The sequence below is a fragment of the Dermacentor albipictus genome, chromosome 3 (assembly GCF_038994185.2).
Source record: "Dermacentor albipictus isolate Rhodes 1998 colony chromosome 3, USDA_Dalb.pri_finalv2, whole genome shotgun sequence".
Classification (NCBI taxonomy): Eukaryota; Metazoa; Arthropoda; class Arachnida; order Ixodida; family Ixodidae; genus Dermacentor; species Dermacentor albipictus.
The window spans coordinates 117,418,345-117,440,535 of NC_091823.1; the positions used below are offsets into that span (position 1 = coordinate 117,418,345).

The 22,191-nt window shown below is 46.0% G+C and overlaps 1 protein-coding gene across 1 annotated transcript in view; it reads right to left on the reverse strand.

Annotated features, from left to right (window-relative positions):
* The window catches only part of LOC135915617 (neprilysin-1-like), a 37,805-nt gene that overhangs the window by 11,681 nt on the left and 3,933 nt on the right, over positions 1 to 22,191 (reverse strand). Inside the window, exons 3-7 of the mRNA XM_065448723.2 lie at positions 18,002 to 18,070; positions 15,042 to 15,155; positions 11,197 to 11,558; positions 8,006 to 8,383; positions 3,196 to 3,650 (exon numbers count right to left, since the gene is read on the reverse strand). Coding sequence (XP_065304795.2) covers positions 3,196 to 3,650; positions 8,006 to 8,383; positions 11,197 to 11,558; positions 15,042 to 15,155; positions 18,002 to 18,070 — 1,378 coding nt within the window. The remainder of the gene's footprint in view (positions 1 to 3,195; positions 3,651 to 8,005; positions 8,384 to 11,196; positions 11,559 to 15,041; positions 15,156 to 18,001; positions 18,071 to 22,191) is intronic.

The window sequence follows — 22,191 nt, forward strand, 5'->3', positions numbered from 1 at the left end:
TCCTGATTCTATTTGCGATTACCTTAGTAAATAGTTTGTAGGCAACGGACAGTAAGCTGATTGGTCTATAATTTTTCAAGTCTTTGGCGTCCCCTTTCTTATGGATTAGGATTATGTTACCGTTTTTCCAAGATTCCGGTACGCTCGACGTTATGAGGCATTGCGTATACAGGGTGGCCAGTTTCTCGAGAACAATCTGCCCACCATCCTTCAACAAATCTGCTGTTACCTGATCCTCCCCAGCTGCCTTCCCCCTTTGCATATCTCCCAAGGCTTTCTTTACTTCTTCCAGCGTTACCTGTGGGATTTCGAATTCCTCTAGACTATTTTCTCTTCCATTATCGTCGTGGATGGCACTGGTACTGTACAAATCCCTATAGAACTCCTCAGCCACTTGTACTATCTCATCCATATTAGTAATGATATTGCTGACTTTTTCTCTTAATAATATATGGATAGATTATGGATATATGGATATATATGGATATGTAATAATATATGGATATATAAGTATAATATGGATAGAATTGAACATGCTCTCAGGAACGGAGGAAGCCTAAAAACAGTGAAGAAACTAGGAATTGGCAAGAATCAGATGTATGCGTTAAGAGACAAAGCCGGTTTAGATATCAATCCAGATCATATATTAATATATGCTTCATATTCTGCTCAAGCAATTAAGCTTATGAAACATACAAAATTTGTGCAAGATTCCCCAATAGTATGACATCCTCGCAAAACTACACTACTCAACATGTTAGACTAAGTACACAAATGGACAAGATGTTTTGTCCTGGCAAACTGCATTCCCAGATTACGGCAGGCAATATTTATTTATAGATCGGTGTTTTATTCTGTGAATATTTTTATGCATACCTTTAAACGGGAGTGTTATTGCAGGACTACCTATGTAAGAGCCCCAGTTTTTGTTACGTTAAGAGGGGGCTGTGGGCACCCCTCAAGCTGCTCTTTGGTGCTGCCTTTACCCACAACCTGCTTCATCTTTTTAGGAAAATACGAATATATATATATATATATATATATATATATATATATATATATGTAGCCGTTGGTTATATGCTCTCTGAAATAGCTCCACCAAATTCGATGGGGTTTGTTGTATTTCAAACAAAAACTTAGAACCTTGTGATTGTTGAAAGCGACTGTTTTATTTCGGCCGCAGACTATGTTATAAAAGTGATGAAAATTACAATACCTCAAGAAGATGAATCAGCAAATCTCATAACTCCCTAACTCAGCAATGGAAACTAATATCACATTTCTGTAAACTGCACAATGTATCTAAAGCGGCTAAAATTTATTTATTAATTTATCGATTAAGTCAAATTATTACTATGTTTAGAAGGGCTTGGGAAAATTTCTGCTCACATATAGTCCTGTATTTGAAAGCAACGTGAATTACAGAAATTTTGGACTCTTTTGAAGGTTGAGCAGAGGTAGTTTACAGAATTTCCATATGTGTTTGTGATGCAGAGTTTGGAAGTTTGTGACGCAAGGTTTGAAAACGGCGTGGTTCTACCTTTCTAACATACCAACTTCTGACAATTTTTGTAAAACATTTCGAGCCATAAATCTATATTCTACTTGCTGCAGTCACTTGAATTTAGCTTTTATTTGCAAGTGCTACAAATTTTATTCAAGGGATAACTGCAATGCTACTTCTTACAATGCATGTAAAACACGGAAACCCCTTACTTTAACAAACAATTTTTTATTTGGATAAATCTTGTTGCACGTGAGAGAAAAAGCTAAATTCTTATTGCTGTAAGACCGAGCTTGAATTGCGGCTTCGTATATCTTACAAAATTTTCTCAAATTGATATGTTTGAAACAAAACCATGTCGTTTATAAATTTATCATTCTGAACCAAAATCAGACATCGCAATTCTGTAGATTGCGTGCTTTAGAACAGCGAAAGCGGACAAACTTCCTGCAATAATTTAAAAGTTATGTGAATTCGTTAAAGACTTTACAAGTTCCTTGGAATAAAGCTACTAATGTAATAATGGGGTATTTATGAGGGGTTTAAAGTAAATCAATTTAGTTTGTTTTAGATGTATGAAGAGCTGCAGTTCTCACAAGCGTGATCAATTTTCATAGCTGAGTTACAATGTTTCAGACGTGAAAGTTTGTTATTAATTTGTTATTTATAACAATTTTTCATACAATCTAGCCACCTAAATAAAAGATAACCTGTCTTCAGTCACTATATTTTAAAATTATTTTTAAATGCCACTTACGTAAAAAAATGTGATGCACTGGTTGCCCAAAAAAACGATTTGTCAATTTCCATGTATTTAGCTAGAAGACCCGTCATAAAGCTTCCTCCTATGAGCAGTGTCTTTCGACAACGCTACTGCACAGGCCACCGCTAGTCGGTGGCTACACAGGAAAAGAAAGATGAAGAGAAGTAAGAAACGTTCAAGGCCGATTCTGGTTACATGTGGTCTCGTGTTGCTTACTGAAATGAAGTCGTCGTAACGATCTCACCTAAATTTCTGTCAGCCCAGTACGCGAAAAAAAACATAACCACCTTTCCATTCTAGACCAGATTCATCGAAGAGTGCTGTCAAGAACCCCAGTTTGGCGAAGCAGCACATAATCATATTTTTTTTCATAATTGTACTCACTTGATATGTAGCAGCTCTTGGGATCAATTTTACAAAAAATCGAATTTTTTTTCCCGTCGCGAAATACTTATTCGAAGTCGACATCGAAGACAAATGGGGCCGCGATGTAGCACCAGCTCTCTATACGGCATCTTAGATCTTTCTCTAGCAACGTAAAACAAGTGAATCGATGTTAAGCTTCGGAATGTGGCATCAGGAAGGCATGCATGAGATAATCGCCGCTTCTCGGCGTTGCGAAACTGATTTCTTGATCGCCCGGTCTAGATTGATGACGACATAGCTAAGAGAGCTAAGGCATTGTGGTGTTTGGTTGCTGTAGCCACAGGGAGTTCAGCACCAACCCACCTCGCACCAACGAAACAGGATAGAAGTCACAGCGACCTTGGTGTGACCGCAAGAGTTAAAGAGCATATGATATGGCTGATCAGAATTCACTTTGCAATCTCGTCTGCGCAACGGCAGGGCCACTCAGCCATGAATACGGGTGGTCTGAGCAGGCGTTACGGCCTCCGCATCCAGCGAATACGTAACACACATGACTGACCTTGTGGCCGGCGATTGCACTTGCTCCACAGCAACCCCGAGGAGCTTGGAAAAGACCCGCGCCCAGGCATCGAAGGGTCTCGCCGAGCTGGCATTTTCGAACTGGCTTCGCTTTAACGGCGGCCCGTCGTCTTCTCTGAAGAGTACGGTGAGCGCTCTGCTCACTTCGTCGTCGACGCTGGCGAAGGCTGTGAGCTCGGCTTCGCACGAGCTCCGCTGGTGGCTAAAGTGGCGGCACACGCGCCGCAACTTGTCGTCGTACGCGTGCGTAGCCTTCCACTCGCCTCTCGTGTGGATCCAGTCCGGGATGACATCTCTGAGTTGCACGGTGACGATGGCGTCGGTGACCTTGCCAACAGTGAACACCGGGTCGAAGCCGACTTGGAAGTGGCTGTAGACTATTGCGTCGAAGAAGAAGCCGTCGCTGTCATTGGAAGCTGGTTTCTCCTTCGCAGGCTACAATGACGAGGAAAATGCGACAGTCTTGTTAGTATAAGTCCGGACTTATTAAGACCCTCAGTTGTAATGAAGTAGGGCCCCGTGTCCATTGTATCATTATTATCCTTATGGCAAAAAAATTTTAATTGCAGCAGATTCAGCGGGGAGGAATAGCTATAGAGCGAAGCTTTGGGTAAGTGCATGAGGAGTCGAAACACGAGTACACGCACGCACGCACGCACTTTAGGCTGAGTTGCTTACTGCTAGCGAGTACAACATATTCTTCGAATGCATCAAGGTTTCAGAGGCAGCGTGCACCTAGGTACGTAGCGCAATTCAAAACCATTCTATGCCCAAGAAGCGCTTACTCATTCATTCAGGCAAGCTTTCTGGTTCTGTTTTGTTCCCGCACGCCTGCAGCGCCGCTGCCGCGGATGCGTGCAGGCCATGGCCATCTGGTTATAGTGCAGGAAGCCCAGCGGCGCACACGACGCCTACTCCGCTGTTATTGGATGGCCCATTCGGCAAGTGAAAAACCAAGCCGCAGCCATGGACAGGAAATACGGCGAGGTTCTCAAAGAAAAAACTTCGCTTTCAATATGGAGTGACGCCGGATTCATTCCAACGCCGGAGCTACTCCTCCGTCACTCCCGTCCGAGAGGGTAAGGGCTGTCCGCCACGGCTACGGGAGGTGTATCCTTCCTAACGCACCACCGGTGCCCATGGGTTCAATAAGGGTGCATGCGTCCCAATGACCGTCGTCTGGTTCTTATAGCAATGCCACTGTCTTGAGATGTTGCGGGAAGTCTCGCTTGCCCTAGTAATTTATTCAGTCCGAACAGCATCAACACGGAAGGGTGGTATTCGTTGTACTCTACCTGACCACAAGTTTCTGCAGTAGCACATCATAACCTACTAGTATGCGCTCGCACATGCGGAGCTTCTGCTCTTCGTTACTACGCCAGAAAATGCCGACATATTTCTGCGTGTTTACAGGACCGGGGAAGCCGGGCATGGATAAAAGAAAGCCGGAAAACTACGAAGAGCATTTGTTGAGAGATAAATCTTGAACAAAAATAAATATAACAAGTGGTACGATTTGTTCTATGGTACGTAACTTCCATTTGATTACGTGCGCCGACTACATGAAGATGCAGAGTAAAAAAAAAGAAGAAATGTGTGCTACAGCTCCATATATCTTTCGCTGTGCTGCTACAGAATATTGTCACCGGGTGTAGTCATGGTCGCCCGTATCTTCAATGAAGAGCTTTAGCTGACCATTTCACCAGCCGCCATGGCTTAGCGGCTATGGTGTTGCGCCGCTAAGCAGAAGGTTGAGGAATCAAATCCCGACTGCGGTGGCCACATATTCATGGGAGAAAAATGAGAAAACGCCCGTGTCCCGTGCATTCGCGGGACGTTAAAGACCCACTGGTGGTCAAAATCAGTCCGGAGTCCCCCACTACGGCGTACATCATAATTAAATCATAGTTTTGGCACTTAATACACAAGAATTCAATTCAGCTGACAGCTTACCATCCGCCGCGCTAAAACTTCTGTATCAACCATTCTTCTGCCAACTCTCCCACTTTCTCCAGGAGACTGGTGAATTCCCCACCATCTCTCCCAATTGTACGAGCAAGGCTATCAAATATATGGCCGTATCCATAAAAGTGGGAGGATTGTCTAAAAAAAACTACCCAGCGTCACCATGACAAAAATATTTTTTAAAAAAGAAAGTCGCTTCATCCAGCACTGCCACATCGTAATTGGCTTTATGTAGTAACACCCTAACTTAAGCTGGTTTGTGCGTGCCTGAAGAATACGAGTAACAGCGCTGCACAACGAGATGTGGCTAAGAACGAAAGCCAGCGCTTCGTCTGCCTCAGTCACGTGACGTGGTCCAGCGCTGTTACTCATTTTCTTCGCGCATTATGCGCTGCTAGATAGCCGTAGCCAGGCGTAATTCAAGCCATTAGTTCGTAGCCAGCGTAGGCTTAATTCAGTTCGCTTCAGATCGTCATGCGTTGAGGAGTGCGCATAAGGCAGAGGCCTAATATTCGTTGCATATTGATCGGTTTCTTTAAGTCAGCTTTGCCGCTGTACTGCATCGTTATGCGAATAAGCATTTTAGGCACGGAATGGAGCAATTGTAATAGGACATAGCACGCGCACATAAATTATACGCATGCGCACGCGGCGTCTGCGGTCACAGTATGACCATGGAGACGTCTAATAACCATACAGGCCGCCATTGGAGGCTGTTTCTCGCGTTGTGGGGGTCCGGAAAGAAACAAGCGATTTTTGTTGTTGCTGCTGTGGCTGTTGCCACTCCCTGGCGCCGCGAAGGTTCTGGTCCCCAGCGTCATTGTTTTGTGAGTTGCATAATGTGCTGATCATCGGCCGTATTGTATTATGTTGTGGCCATGGTTCACATCTATTGACCGCGCCCTTAATATGTATACGCACGTTGTAATACCGTATGCTGGATTCTTATGCATACAAGATAATTTCGTCAAAAGATCGCCTCTAACTTGCGCGCACAATGTAGGACATCCCGAGCTTTATGCCTGCAACGGAACATGCAGGGCGTTTATATATGACCCCAACGGAACCGAGTTGAGTGGGCTCTTTGGGCTGGAATAGGCCTGTCGAGTTCATGTAAAAAACTAGCCGGTCAGGTTGAACGAGTGTTAAGTCGCGCCGAGTCAACCGGATGGCATGGGGTACGTTGACCGAGCCCGACCTACTCGCAGCATGCATGTAAACGTGGACGGACTGGACCCGCCAGCGCCGAGACTTGTGCGGGATCACTTTGACGTCGCGATTTATGCGCCACCAGCGGCAATAGTAACAGGACCAGACTAAGACAAGCACTGACCAGTGCAACCTCATCGTAACCATAAGACCCATGAAATGGAGTTGTTGCAGACGGCCGCGGGCAAGGGAAACCATGTCGAACGCGTTGATGCCTCGGCTCGAGAGAAGAGAAGGAGATTCTTGATGATGGGAAGGAAAGGTTGGGGTAAAGTGCAGTGCAGTAACTGTCTCTCAGCGGAGGACACCTCAACCGCGCTGCACAGGGGGTAGGGAATGAAAGTAGAGGGAGAGAAAGTGCATCAGAAACAGCAGCACGCCGCGGAAATGTGATGGAGCCAAAGGCGGTCGGCGAGGCCGACAGCCTCAGCGAATGTCAGGAGCGCACGTAGTAGTGTCCTGTGTCGTGAAGGGCAGCCCGAGGGGTGCAGGAGTTCAGTCACGGTGTCGCACGGCAGGCCGTGCCCATGGTGGACACGGGCAAGAGACGCGCGCGCGAGCGAAAAGTTGGGGCACTCGCCTAGCAGGTGCTGGAGCGTGTCGATCGCGTCGCAATCGCCGCAAAGGGGAGAGGGGGCCGTGCGCTATCGTTGTCCAGACTCCTGGGAAGAGAGTTCATGTAAACGCGGTCACGTCTGGCTCGATTGGCCTTGGTATTTACTCGACCCGCATCTATTGGGTTCATGTAAACGCCCTGATAGAGCGTCTCCCTCACTCCGCTAAAGTGATTGAGCGGAGCGTGATGATGGGGCCACATTGGTGCTTAGTCGTATCGCAGTCACGCTGCCAGCGCGCCACTCGCGTCTCGCGAAGACGCAGTTATGAAAATTTCAAAGTCCACAAAATTTCCTCCGATGCCGCGGCGCCTGACGTCTGAGCGGAGCGCAAGCGAAGCTCGGGTAAAGCTTCCTCCTGTTACACCCATCGTCCAAATGCGTGTTCTGTATATCCATGCTTAAGGGCGTGGATATAGATCGGTTTTTCCACAGCCTGCCTACAGCGGGAGGCGAAGTCGGGTGCGTCACGCTGGCCACGCCTAGATCCCTGAAAACATGCGCTCTGCGGTTTGGCGCTGTGAATGTGGCCTGCAGCAGCGCGGCGTTCAGGTGATGCTGCAGTGCGTGCGCCCAAGGCTTAGACGAGCGAGCGCTTTTTCGCTTCGCGGAGGCGCTAGCGACGCACGGCTCCAATCATTGCACCGAAACTGTAGGCCTGCAAGCAGCCGCCCAGCCAAGCCAGCGCTCGAAGCTCTCTCCATGGTCTATCGGCTTTGGGGTGAGATAGGACGTGCTCTATTTCCACGTCAGCAAACCACAGCACGCCGGACCACGTAACTCTAGAGCGTCCAATCTTCTACGGCGTAGCCTCACAGCGCCGCGCGTGGAGCACGACCGGGTTACGCAAGACTATATCAACACCCTAAGCGTGAGGGATCGTCCTAAGCATGGAAAGTGACTGCAACATAGTCACCTCTGTTTGGCCACGCCTTGCTCTGAGGATCATCAATAGCCTAAGATTACACACCAGAACGCAGCAAATGTGCTCGCGACAGTCACCTGCGGCCAAGTCAGACCTCCCTTCGCCAAGAGGTTGCGGAACTGTCCGGTGTCATCGCGGTGCCGCTGCGCCACGGCCTCGCAGCTCTGGTACAGCAGGGCGGCCTTCTGGCGCAGCGTCTGAGGTGCCTCGTCGGCGGCCACGACGACGGCGCGCGCCGTGGCCGCCAGCGACGCCACGTACTCGTCTCGGTGCGCCTGCCTCACCGACACGTTGTGCTGTGAGTCCCAAGTGGAGCACACGAAGCGGTAGAAGTTGTCGCACGGATCGATCGCCGTGCTGATGCTGCTGCGGATGAGGCGGCTGAACTCGGCGCAGCCGCCGGTCTCGCAGATGGAGTAGAACTTGGTCGGTATCACCGGGAACGGGAACATCACCTGGGAGACAGGTCCGTGGCGAAAATGCTCTCTGATAAAAGTTGCGTCGATTTCGGAGTAACTGCGCAGCCTGCATTCCTCCGGCCATGCTCGAACTGAATGCAGGTGCTGCAGCTAAACTGAACTGCCCTTGTGTATTTCAGCGTGCGTTCTCCTATTAGCAACCAACGAAACCCGTGATGTCAACAGTAAGCAGCAGGAAATCATACCTGCGTCTTGACGGCGGCCTAAACAGCCTTTCTTGGATCATTAATCTTACTTGCTGAGAAATCAGATACGCTACAGCGCGCCAAAGCTCGCTGAAGACCTCGTTGCCGTTTTTTTTTTTTTTTTTGCGCAGCCGTGATGACATTGCATATAGAATTTTGCTGAGCTTGCGTACAAAAACAAGATGCAAACAAAGTTACAGAGGTAATAATAATAATATTTGGGGTTTTACGTGCCAAAACCACTTTATGATTATGAGGCACGCCGTAGTGGAGGACTCCGGAAATTTTGACCACCTGGGGTTCTTTAACGTGCACCTAAATCTAAGCACACGGGTGTTTTCGCATTTCGCCCCCATCGAAATGCGGCCGCCGTGGCCGGGATACGATCCCGCGACCTCGTGCTCAGCAGCCCAACACCATAGCCACTGAGCAACCACGGCGGGTGAAGTTACAGAGGTACAACAGTGAATATTTTATTAGAAAACTTGATGCCGTTTTGCGACATTGCTCCTCAACAAAATCAACGTTCCTTAAGGTGTCGCATTTGTCAGGTTTGGTAAATATGAATACTTAACGAAGGCGACGTATATGAGTGCCTTCTGCAGTGGGGCCCAAAATTAACATTTCACAATTTGTCATTGTTAACAAGTCATGTTTAAGGTAGGTGACGAATGCCTGAGTGCTCACGTTGGCTGTGGAAACTCCTCCCCCCTCCCACTTCAATGGCAGAAATATGTTAAATTCCTCGATGAAATCTGCCCCCATGCTCCGTTGTGATTATGACAGTATATTTTGTTTTATATTTTTTACGCTCCCTCACTCTCTTTCTGCGCCGCCTTCACGCTTGCTTACTATATGTTTTTCACTTAATTGGGTAATTTCAATGGTGATCCCGTGCCACCAGTTCTTTCTTGCCTGCTTTTTTAGCTACGCTGATATGTACTCGAATAGACGATGGCCTTCTTTCGCGAAGTAAAGAAAAAAAAGGGGGTGGAGAGGTGTAACGTTCGTGAAAGAGAAGGAAGAAGTGCACAGGAGATGCCAAATAAGAGAACAGGAAGAAGAGGGGGCCAGATCAATTGGGTCTGATTAACCGGAATGTTACGATTCAGCGCAGTCACAGTTATGAACCATGTGGGCGTCATTCCCCATCGCCCCACAGGAAGACGGTCGTCTACTGGTGAGGAACTACCAGAAAGATGGAGACGTTGCCATCGAGTTACCTGAAACGGTCAGCACACCAGACTCCTTGGCCTTCTTAGTTGATAGAGCCAATTCACCAATTGAGAATCTCGAATCTATAGGCTCAGTCAGAGTGTATATGCGTGTGAATGATTTGCAACGCTGGATTAGCCAAACCACAGTTAAAAGCGAAACTGCATCTCTGGGACATCTAATAGAACACCATTTCAAAAACCAACAACAGCAAATGCACAGACAGTAAGAATTTCTGACTATCTTGTCATCAACACCCCGATCAACACAGAAGACGGTGCAAGAATTTATCAAGCCAGAACGATGGTCGTTCTCATGGGCATCTCTAACGTGTATACAGGGTGTCCCAGCTAATTTTATCCAGAGTTTTAAAATACGCGAATACCATGTAGCTAGACAGAACCAAGGTAAGGTTGCTTGCCGTCGCTTAGAGATACTTAAATTACTTTTTTTCTTCATTCGGGCTAATTAAATAAATAACCTTAATTCTTTATTTAACGTCTCAAATATTAAAATTAGATGAAAAGTGTCAATGAGAAAATTGCAGTGTGACATACAAACTCCCGATTCAGCTTTCTGTTTCTCATTACGTGCTACATAAAAGTTTTTCCGAGCGTCAAGGATGCCCGCGAATACACGCAAAGTGCCTCGAGCGGCCAGTCGCGCGACAATTATTGTGACAGCATACATGGTTTATCTTCGCGCCCATTATTTTGCGGTTTGAGCCGGCCATGGGCCACGGCTATTCGGCCCTCTCGGATCTCAGTGGAGGTTCTCACGGGACAGTGTGGCCCTGACGGCCCATGGACACAGGGACTCCACCTTGCCCGATTTCGGAGAACTGATTTACCGTACTCTGCGTCCCTGTGCTTCGAGCTGACGATTAATTCGGCCTCGCGCGGCGGTGTGCGACCCTCCTGGTTAGCTTAGATGGAAGAGCGACCATCCCGGAAAGGCATTGGTCCCTAATTCGGATCCCAGACCAAGACGAATTCGTCCTTATACTGCAAAGCTTTCTTTCTCACAAACCCGTGTAGGTTTCCTTTGTAGTTTCGTGCTACATTTGAGTGGATGACAATTTTTCCCCTTCATGATACTTCATCCAGCTTGCCGGTTTCCGTAAAAGTGATTTGCCACCTTCTATATGTTTGATGCGCCCCATAGTGCTGTTGCAGTACAGTCAAAACACGTTGTGGGGCTAGTTGGTGCACAGCTTTCAATAGGTGAAGCGCCAATAGTGACGGCACATAAGAAGGAATACAGACAGGACAAAGCGCCTTGTCCAATAGTGACGGCAGAGCCATCACTATTGGCGCTTCACCTATTGAAAGCAGTACAGTCATCTCCTGCATTCAACAGCGCCGCAATAGAAACGTAAATTACACAAACCCGGTAGAGGAGGATTGTGAGTATGAGAAATAAGACGCCTCCGCCGAAGCCGTACGCCGGGTACTTCCAGGTGTCCCACGCAGTCGGCTTGCGTCGGCCAGAAGCGGGCTTGCAAGGCTCGGGCTTGGCGGGCGGTGCCGCTTTAGCCGAGCTCACAGTAGCCGACGGTGGCTTGCAAGGCGCTGACGCCGCCCCTTCTCCGTTCTCCTTCTTGGTCGGTGCGTTCGCCGAAAGCCTCGTCGTGTTGTCGTGCCTGGAGGATTCGGGATGGCTGCGGGACTGGCGCGACTGGTCCGTGGTGTTGCCCCGCCCGGTTAAACCCGAGCTCGACTTTCTCGAGGCACGTCTCGAAGGAAACTTTCCTGTATCACGTGGAGTACAAGGATACGTGGAAAGAAAATCGACTTTACACTCTGCCAATATTCTGCCAGTGTCCTTGAAGCTGCGGAAAAGACAGATTGCATGCAGCGTTCAATAATTCGCTCGGTGGTCTGCTCGAGGCTGAGCATGCGATCGTCTAGCGTCAACCAACACATGGTGTAGGGGCACGTGCATTCGTTTAAAAGCGCTTCTGATTGCATTTCGGCAAAAATGGGGTAGCGCACACTCGCGAAAGAAAGTAGCGTAACAACAAAACTGTACAGATGTTGTGAACTGTAGAAGTGTAGCTTACTCGATGGCCATCCCGCATGCACCTGGATTTGTGAGTGCTCCGAAGACTGCAACTTATTATTCATCGAACAACGAACGACAAGCGCCACTTTCAACTACCTCTTTAGACGATGTGAGAAAGAAACGCGCATACGCTTCTTCATTTATTAATCTCATCTGCAGTGACATCTCTCAGAGCTGCGATTCCATAAGCTGTATAGATGTCTGTTAACCGTCTCCTGAAAGTGAATGTTTTATGATAAGTGCGCTAACACTAACAAATAACCCAGAAACCAAGATGTTCTTTAGGTGGTAATCCAATGGAGCATCTAGTGATAGGTGGAGGACTTTTTCTACGTAAAGAGAAAAAAAAATTTCACGAGAAAATACACAGCTACGCAGAAAAATATGTTTGTTACGTGTTAAGCAAACTAGCATTTAGGGTTCTTCCTTCAATATTCATACGTTATTGTTACATTTTTACACTGCACGAAGACTGCACGAAGTTAAGTGCCTTGTGGTCAGACATCGCAACTCTCCTATACACGCAAGTTCAGGATCACGCATACAGAGAGTCAAACTATGGGAGCATAATATGTGGTTTTGGTGCATCGCTGAGGCATGGAATGGCTAGGCGGAGTGAAAGCGGCTTTATGCAGAGCAGATAAGGATGAATGCATAGAGATATTATAGGGAGAAGTGTACGTGCGCTAGTGCTTTCGGTCTAAGCCCGACGGAAGGGAACTATAGCCGGGTACAACTTTAGAAGGCGGCGACATTTGCTCCTCAAAGGCGGATGCACACGAGCTTCCATCAATGGGCGTGCTCACTAGACTGACGTCATGGGCCGGACGTAAGGTGACCCTGCCGATGGAGAAGATGGCAGTCCGCGCTTCGATGTGGGCCGAGTCGTGTCAGCGGGACTATTTCTTTAGTCGCGGAGGTCATCAGCTGTCGCGCTTCGGTCATCTAGGCGCGGCGTCTACAGGGTGTCTACATACTGCCGTGCTTACGTGGGCTGCCTTGACGATCAGCCTTCTACTTCTTATGATCAGCTGCTTCCGCTCCGAATGTTGCTGCACTAACGATGATGTGTTTCTACGGAACAAAGCAACCTAGAAACTGGTGACGCTTTGTAGTATAAGCACGGCGGAGTGCTTACTCTACAAAGTAGAGTGGCATCACTCCTTCAGAAATTGTCATAAGTAGTTCTCAAGGCCGATTTCGATATAGAGGAAGTATTTTAATCATGACGTCATACACGAAGCTCTCCTTATTCTGCCACCTGCTGTGAAAGCTCAGTGGCTATCGCACTGTGTGGCTGAGATCTAGTTCACAGGTCTGACCATAGAGGCAGTGGCCGAATTAAGATGCGAGAGAACTGAGACGTACTTGCATACCGTGCATTGGGCGCATCTTTACGAACCCCATACGTCGAAAAGTTTTCGTACTCCCTCACTACGACGTTGCCTGATAATCACACTGCAGGTTTGGTACGTAAGAACCCCAGAACTTAGTTTTAATTATATTATTGCAGTCATAACACAGTGGAAAAACAAAGCTGCCTTAACCTAATACTTAGGGAGCGTCACAGAAATTTCAGCTGTCGAGCAACGCCTTGGCACTGCACGGGCAATGCGAACGAAAGGTAAGTGCACTAGTCGCCAAGATCCGTCTCGAGCTGTAAGCTAGTGTACTGGCTACGCTTTGTAGTGGCACGGGCTAAGATTGCCGGTACTGGCTACCTAAGGTGTAAAGAGAAGCGTCACGCCTCCCTAATCCGCAAAGCACAATAATGGGGCTGATGGCTCACGGGCAAGGCGCAGAGATGACTACAGCGTTGGTATCGACGAAAGGATATATGTTATGATTCAAGCTACGTTCCCTGTGATGTACAGAAGGCGTGTAACGCACAGGGGTTCCGACACTAGGGCGGCTGCCACTGGTTACGGGTGCGAAAGCTCCCTGGAAGTCCGCTCAGCCGAGAACGCTCTTCCGAGCTAGATTCACCATTTAAAAAAAAAAAAAACGAGCCGTCTTCCTCAGAAGGATCCGGGACCACGTGGGCCCGCACGTCCGAAAGCCAAAAGAGCCGAAGGTGAACCTGCCGTGCGAAGGCGCTCGCGTACCACGGATGCTGAAGGAGGCAGATGCCGAAGAGACAGCGAGATGAGCTGACTACTCGGGCACTGTTCCTACGCGCGGCACATGACATAACGGGAGCCGCGCCAGCGGAGGTAGGCTCCACGTTGCGCCGGTGGCAGCGGCCGCGGGAATGTACGTCACATGACATAAGGCTGGACAGGCGTGTCCGTAGAGATCACTCGGGTGTACGGCTCAAGTCACGCGTGAGCCAGATCCAAGTGATCCCGACAGAATATAAGGGCGCGTGTCCTATATAGTCGTATTTGACGACTGCCGTACAAAGAGCCATACTACTAGCAGCGGGCGAAATCGCCCCGTTCCCTTCCGCATTCATTCCATGGGATTCCGAGGGCTGTCCGTCGCACGACCCGTTTTGCCACAAAACCGAAACCAACAGATCTGCAACAGGTTCGTAGCTCTTTCATTATATGGCGATTATGTTGTCCGTGTTTTTGTTCGTACGAGTCCATTTGCGTCAGCCTTTCATTGCATATGTGTCACAAAACAGCACCACATGTAATACCCCAAATGATCCGACGCCTCAGGATGACGCGTCGGATCGCACGCCAGACGAAGAGGCAAATCACGGCATGTAGTCGTATAGAAATCTGAAGCTGCAAAATAAACATTTACGAATGGTTTCGCTTTCTTTAAAATTAGCAGCGCTGTATACATAAATAAATCACTGCTGTTGTTGCATTTCTTGTTCTTTTTTAAGCAAGCAAGCAACCAGGTGTCTTAATGACACTCTCTAGTAAACGATACTCCTTCACAAATGTAGGAATGTTTGAAAGTAAGAGTTATGTGTATGATGAGAAAAACCTACATGTTATATCGGAAAAGGGAAACTGTGGCCCGTTAGACGAAATTAGGCGTCAAAATTGGGATTCGGATTTCCGTGCAACCCAGGATAACACCTGTGTTGTATCAAGGTTTGCTACACTGCACATTTTCAAAGCACATTTCTTTTTAATATAGTCTACACGTTTCGAGTTACGCTCACTTATTGAAGTTCATCTTCCTTTTTGTTCCGCATCTCGGATACTCACCCAGAGAATGCTGACTTGGTGTTGGACCGCTCTTCCTGCTTCCTGTACTACTTGCAAAACGCCGATTTGAGGAATTCCACCGACTCCAGGGTTTTGAATTTTCTGCGGTATTCGCTGCGGAATGAAATGAAAATTGTCATGATTCCTGTGAAACTTACTCTTCAATTTTCCCTTCAACTTCTAAAAACAGCCTTTGGTCACTGCTAAACGCACTGTGAACTTGAAGGACTCAGAAAACGTTATGAAGCACTAGAAAAGCCACGCAGAGCATCAGCATAACGTACACTGAAAATGCAGTCTGAGAAGCACAAGCCAACAATGATTGCTAAAAATTAGTTGCCATTACAGAGTGAGAACGTGTTTCTGAGAATACCGCAATGGAATGATCCCAAGCACTTTTAGCCAGCTACGGCCCCCTACAGTTCAACAGAGCCTGCGTATATAGCCGGTACTGCAATACGTGGTGCCCTACACCATGGATTCACAAGCAGCCAGAAGAACTTGTTGTTTCTTTTAACACGAGATCATTAGGGTCCCGTGCCACAGAAAATCCTTCGTTGGCGACCCCTGTCCGGCGTCCAGCGTCGGACGTTGTTTCGGCAAAAAGAATTTCCAACCCCGCATACCGAGGCCCTCCATGTAGGGCAAGGAATGTACTGAAATAATTGAATTTCTCAAGCTAAAATAAGAATAAAAATGGTGAAGTTCGACTTACACACAACGTGCATACATCATAGTGTCAGATTGCAAATTTAATGTAAGAGAAAAGATAATTCTGTTACGCAAAAACTAAAAAAAAAAACAATTTTCCAGCGGCGCGCGATTATCTTGGAGGCCATGGAGCTGCGTGCCCGGTTCCTTGCAACATCTACAGATGGTGCTCACATCCGCCGCATCGCGGCCCACGGAAGAGGCCACGTCTCTACCATAAAGACCGCCTTCGTGCATAGCGTTCGCTGCCAGCGATTCTTGGTAAACAATAAGGTTACATTGGCTGCAGTTGCCGGGAAGGGTGGCCAGCAGTTGGGTATTTTGGAATGCTATCGTGTTCCACTCTCAAAGGCGAAACTGAGGCGTCCGGCAAATTTTATTGCATTTGCTTTCTACGAAATGTAATAAACTTAAGAGAATGAATTGCCACATTTCATTTCATTAGTGGCCCCAGTTTCTTGTCCGCATATTTCCCACATTGCTTTGAACTTGCTTGCCAGTAAGGCTCAAATTCCCAAACACAATAACTGTGTTTCCGTTATACATTATTGCACGTAATTCCTAGCAAAACGTTACACTTATAACTAGTCTAGGTTATATTCTTGAACAGTTACTGAACAATGGGCCTGTTAATCTGGGTTCTTGTTTTCTTTAGGCAAAGAAAAAAATTTCAGAAGAATTTAACGAAGTGACCTAAAAGACATAGTGCATAGTAATAACTGCTACTAATTTTGTGTTGAAAAAACAGCTTTGTTTCACCTAAATGGAATAAAACGGAGTTATGCAATTCAACAATCCCTTGATTCATTTAAAAAGTAACACAGTAATCGCATTACAAGTGGGAAGGCCGAGAAGCCAGAATCACCGCGGCGTTTAACCTGGCAAACACGACGTACGAAGAAATGCATAAAGGTACATTAAATACTCAGCGCGCAGCCCTGACTGTCTTCTCATAAATAAATGTCTGAGTGCTTCCGCGCGTGAATGCGTCTCTTTGCGAGATGCCCTTCTTGATCACTAGTTAAGGATTGTGGTAACTGCGGGTTCGTTGTAGATATTTCCTACAATATTCATGTATGTTTCCTTGACTCCTTGAGAGCGCAATGTTACCATTACTATTGGAACTAATATTTGATAGAACGCGTTTATGTAATCTAACAAACCCATATGGGTACGCAGACTAACTACATTTCGTAGACTTCTCAATTGCAGGATTTATGACATTAGTACTATGCACACATGAATGCAGCTTTCCAAAGCAAGCCCGTCGTCGGGGTTGCTTGACGTAAAATGTTTACCTCATTCTACTCGAGATTATATTACTGAATATTTCCTATAATATAGAAAGCAAGCTAATGGGCTCATGATTATCGTGTCCTTCAAGGTATCCCACCACATGGGTTATTAAGGTGACATTCAACCATTTGGTTAGGTGGATGTGGTTATGAACTGCGAGTAAACTGTCGCAAGTACTTAGAGTGCAAATATCCCCGCCATCATTTAGACGATGGACAGCTATTTCATCATTGACTGCAACCTTCCCTCAAGATCTATCTTGCAGAGTCTTCAGAACTCATACCATATTACGCACGGAACGAAATATTATTTTGTGCAGCTACCTCATATCGTGTTTACGCACATAGATCATATACTGGACAGCTGAGCATACGGTTATTTGTGACCCTAGTGAATAACACAATTGCTAATAACTTGCCCCACTTATCATTGCCGATATGTTTTATCTTCGTGGAAATTCGATTTTTTTTCGGCTAATTCGTCATCTACCGTTCTCTACCGCTTTCTGAAGCTTTCGAATGTTTACAATTTCAAATGTCATTTATGTTCCTCTTGTTATTCAATTGTCACGCTTTAACCAATTTTACCTCATCGCCGAAGTTCAACATTATCATGCTCCGACATTTATTATGTCATAAGTATTGCTTGGGACACGTTGCCTCTTTCCAGTGATCATGCCTTACCTCCTACTCGTAGTAGAACGTCAGAAACCATTTGCTAAGGGATAATTCATTATCTTTTGTTGTCTGTGAAGTTTCAGCAATTCGACCTGCCTAGGGGCAAAGAGTGCGTCGCATGACTACTCAACAATGAACTGAAATAGATTTCAAATTCTTAGCCGAAACAAACTTCAAGTAAAACAAGTGTACTGCCGATATGTGGACAAACGGTTTTACATGTTTTGATTAGGTAGGGCTTGTGTTACCGGATTAATAAAAACCAGCTGTACTCACATTCACTGGCTCCACGATTTAGCTTGGAAGAGAAGCGTGACACTCGAGATGTTGGCTTGGTGGTTTCGCCTGCGGTTATTGTGCATTTAACAATATTTCACGACACTGGTATTAGCATATTATACTAAAACAACACGACTATCATGCTTTTCATCAGCGTTGTACATAAAAGCTGTCAAGAGTAATCTCAATCTTTTCCTGGCTGTTAGGACAACGTGCGTGTTGTCCTGCAAAAAATACTGTGAACGAAGCCAAGCAGAGGTGGTGCAAGCGACTGAATTGTAGCATTGTAGAATATTAATGATGCATTGAAATCACATGGCAATTTGCGAGTGATATTACTTCTGTCGTCTGGTAATGGACGGAAAGCAATATAGGGCGAGAATTTGTTGATTAAACAGCCTATAGTCTCGTTAAAATATTAGGCATTCTAAAACACTTATAATCATTTCAGGAAACATGCAATCTCGGAATGTACATTTAATACATCACCCACTTGAAAACATAATTATTTATTTTTATTTCTGGCACAACGGCTTGAAGGAATCAAATGTTGTACATATTAGCGTAGCACTTTCAGGCAGATATCTAAGAACGAATCATAACCAAGGCTTTCCTAGTGATAGAACGTTGCATTTCAGTCTGCAAATGCTTCGGGAAACACACTCGTAGTTGTTAAGCGCCGTAACATGGACATTGTGTTGCCTCTAATGTCAGAAACACATGCTCAGAGGTTCAGGTACCTGAGGCCTTGTTAGGCACATACCATATGAACAGTAAATTCTAGCTTGTTTTATTTTCTGCTCTCCGGTTGCACATAGCTTGTAGCAATCGTATCAAGATGGGGTCCTGTGACCTCCGTTGCTACCTACTGTCACACGTGAGCAAAGGTCTACACAAGAAACTTTACGAGTGGACGCCACACAACGTCCTCAGGACACTTTTTAGTTCAGTTATGAAAGTGCGCACAAAAAGAAAAAAAAAGACTGTATACAAAAATTAGGAAGGCGATAGAACATCCTGTTAAAGTTAATGAAAACCCCAGGACTCCCGAGCGAGTTGGGGGGTGAGATCAAGGCGGAATGACTGCCTACCGCACTCTATCGCGGTACTCCTCAAGTGAGGGAAGCAGGAAAGACGTCGCACTCAATTTTATATACTGCACTATCTACCGAATTGGCCGATATTTTTGGACATATGATGAGGAGTTAATTATTTGCAGATAATTTCTGGGATTTAACATGTCAATATTGCGATCCGATTATGAGGTCCGCCGCCGTTATGGGCGAAAATCGGCCATGACGTAATGAGTACATTATCGGGTTCTTTGGATGGCGTTCGAATCAGGCCATTGACATTTGACTTAGTTACAAAAAAAGCCCAATTTCGCAATAAGGGTAAAAGAATGAATGTGATAGAAACGTGTTAGAATATTACACGAAGGAAGATTCGGTGGCAGAACCAATTCTAGCAAACTGGCTATGTAAACAAGCGTGGCGTGACATGCGCAGACGCACATGGGAAGAAAGTCCATGATCCCGAGCAGCACCCGCTAGAACTACATGGTTTTGTCAGCGTTGTCACTTAGCCGCGGGCTGCTGTTTCAGCAGCGTCACGTCTGGGCGCCTCTGGTGTTGAGCCGCACCATGTGCCGCAAACGCAGCAGCCCTTTGTTTTTGCATCTGGATCTCCTTGCTTCAATGCGATTAACGTTTCGCTACGCACGCTGTCTCTCTGTCCTCGGCCGGCGATCGGACAGCGACACACAAGGGGACACGCTTGCGTAGTTTTAGGGATGCTGTGCTTCGCTGCGGAAACCCCACACCGGCAAGGTGCTATGCGAGCCACCCTACTATACGGCTACTGCGTGTGGAAAAACGGTCGCCCAATCCTGTAGGGTCTGCACTGGGTACGTTACAACTCGTTCCAACAAACATGGATGTCTAACAAACAGACAGATAAACAACTCTATTGAGACAAAGAACTATATTGTGGATGCCTAACGTGATGTGTTATAATGAAGCTTCTTCTGTGCACCAGTCTCTGAGATTCGAACACGAACACGCCTCGACATCTTTCAACACCTGGCGTTCAAATTTTGGCGCAAATGGCAAACGAAAAGTTAATGTGAGCAATATTCTCCAGAAAAGCAATATATACTAAAGAAATCGCTAGTTGTATATGTAGTTACCGATGACGGCTAAAGATTGCGCGGATTGTATATAATTGATGTTGCAATAACACGCGCCCAGCGCCTCAATGCGTTTGCTTGCGCGTGGGCAATTCTTACGGATATTCTTTTCCGCCTACTGCGGCATGCCCCAGCGACCTAAAGGTTAGAACATCGGGCTGTTGTACTAGGGGTTCTTTGTTCGAATCCTGCCTTCGGAGAATGCATGTATGTATGCTTGTATGCATGCATGTGTGTGTATGTGTGTGTATTTGTTTGTATGTGTGTTTGTTCGGATCATAACGGTGGCCAGTGGTCCTAGGGGCACATAGCCAGTGCAACATATCATCGGTCACCATTTTGAAATTGCACGATCTGCGGGTTCGGCCCATGATGGTAGGCTAGAAACACTCCCGATACGTAAAGTGGTGGTAATTTGCTAAGAAAGAATTTGTTTTTAATACGTATGAGACCCACTCATGAGTGCACCAGGGTTGGTCCTATATATAAGCTTAAAACCTTCGTATTCAGTGGTTCTAACTGCATTTGGAATAGGTCGTTGCGAACCATTATTAGCAGTGCCTTCCTTGTTTAGTCAGTAGTTTTACTGGCACAAACGTTACCAGTGGCAGTTACACCGAGGTAGTATATGGTGTGAAACCTAGGCAGTAACGAGGACGACATTCTTTTTAACACTGCGGGTTTACCAAAAAAATTGTTGAGTCGCTCATGCAGATACAATGACACCTATTTAGCACGAAAATGAATTTTTCAAATTAGACGCACGTCATCCAAAAGCGAAAATTCAGCATGAATAGATGCACGCTGCTGGTGACTATAATACGTGTTTGATCTAGAATATCCATTGACACAATCGACAAGCTTATTATGCTCTGTTATTGTACTGTGTTTCTCACAAGTCTTCTGGGAAAAAATTTATCCTTGTAATTTCAGTCTTTGTTCTCGCCTTCAGAACTCTATGCGGACCACGAGGCTCCTCAGCATAAAATAACCCAACCGCGGTCTTAGAAGGGATATCGCCGGAACCGAAGTTTCGACAATGTTCCTTGTCTTCATGGGCAAGTGTCACAAAAGTAGCACGTTAATTGTGGCTACTTTCTTGGTTGAAAAGCGCCGGATATATATATATATATATATATATATATATATATATATAGCACCTAACCAATCAATCCCACGTATTGGGTCTTCTTGAAGTAGGTTTACGGCTTCAGAATACGGTTCGTGTGATATAACTATGACTAATTAAAATCGGGGCACTGGGTTGCCTGCATTGTATATACATATATATATATATATATATATATATATATATATATATATATATACAATGAAGGCAACCCAGTGCCCCGATTTTAATTAGTCATACTTATATCACACGAACCGTATTCTGAAGCCGTAAACCTGCTTCAAGAAGACCCAATACGTGGGATTGATTGGTTAGGTGCTAATCAAATATATTTAAACAAAAATAACCACCATGATATGTTTTCGAAATCTTCGTAAGACTGTTAGCCTAGACCTGCCCATTCATTTACATGGCTCCCAGTGTTTAAAGTGCTCTTGCATGTCTCTACCTCTATCCCCTTCTGTTAAGTACCTTGGTCTTCATTTTGACGATCGTATGGTGTGGGATGTTCACATTGACTACACTATGAAGCGTTTACGATCGGTAACAGCTCAGTTATACTCGTTTAAATTTAACATGCCTGTTAAGTTGCGAAGATAAGTTTTTAAGGTTCTAGGCCAGTCTGTGCTAAGATATGGTATTTCAGTTATTGGTTCCTGCTCACAAATGAAAGTAGATCGAGTGGATAAGCAATTGCATAGGATAGCTGCGAGCATACGGTACGGTACCGCTTGTGATTATTCAGACAATGACGTAGGAAGTAATATTGCAGGTGTTGGGCCCTTTTCGGATCTATTTGTACAAGTGGTACTTCTTCGTAATATTTTCTCGAATCGTCATAAAATATGACAGAGTAAACACCAAACGCTA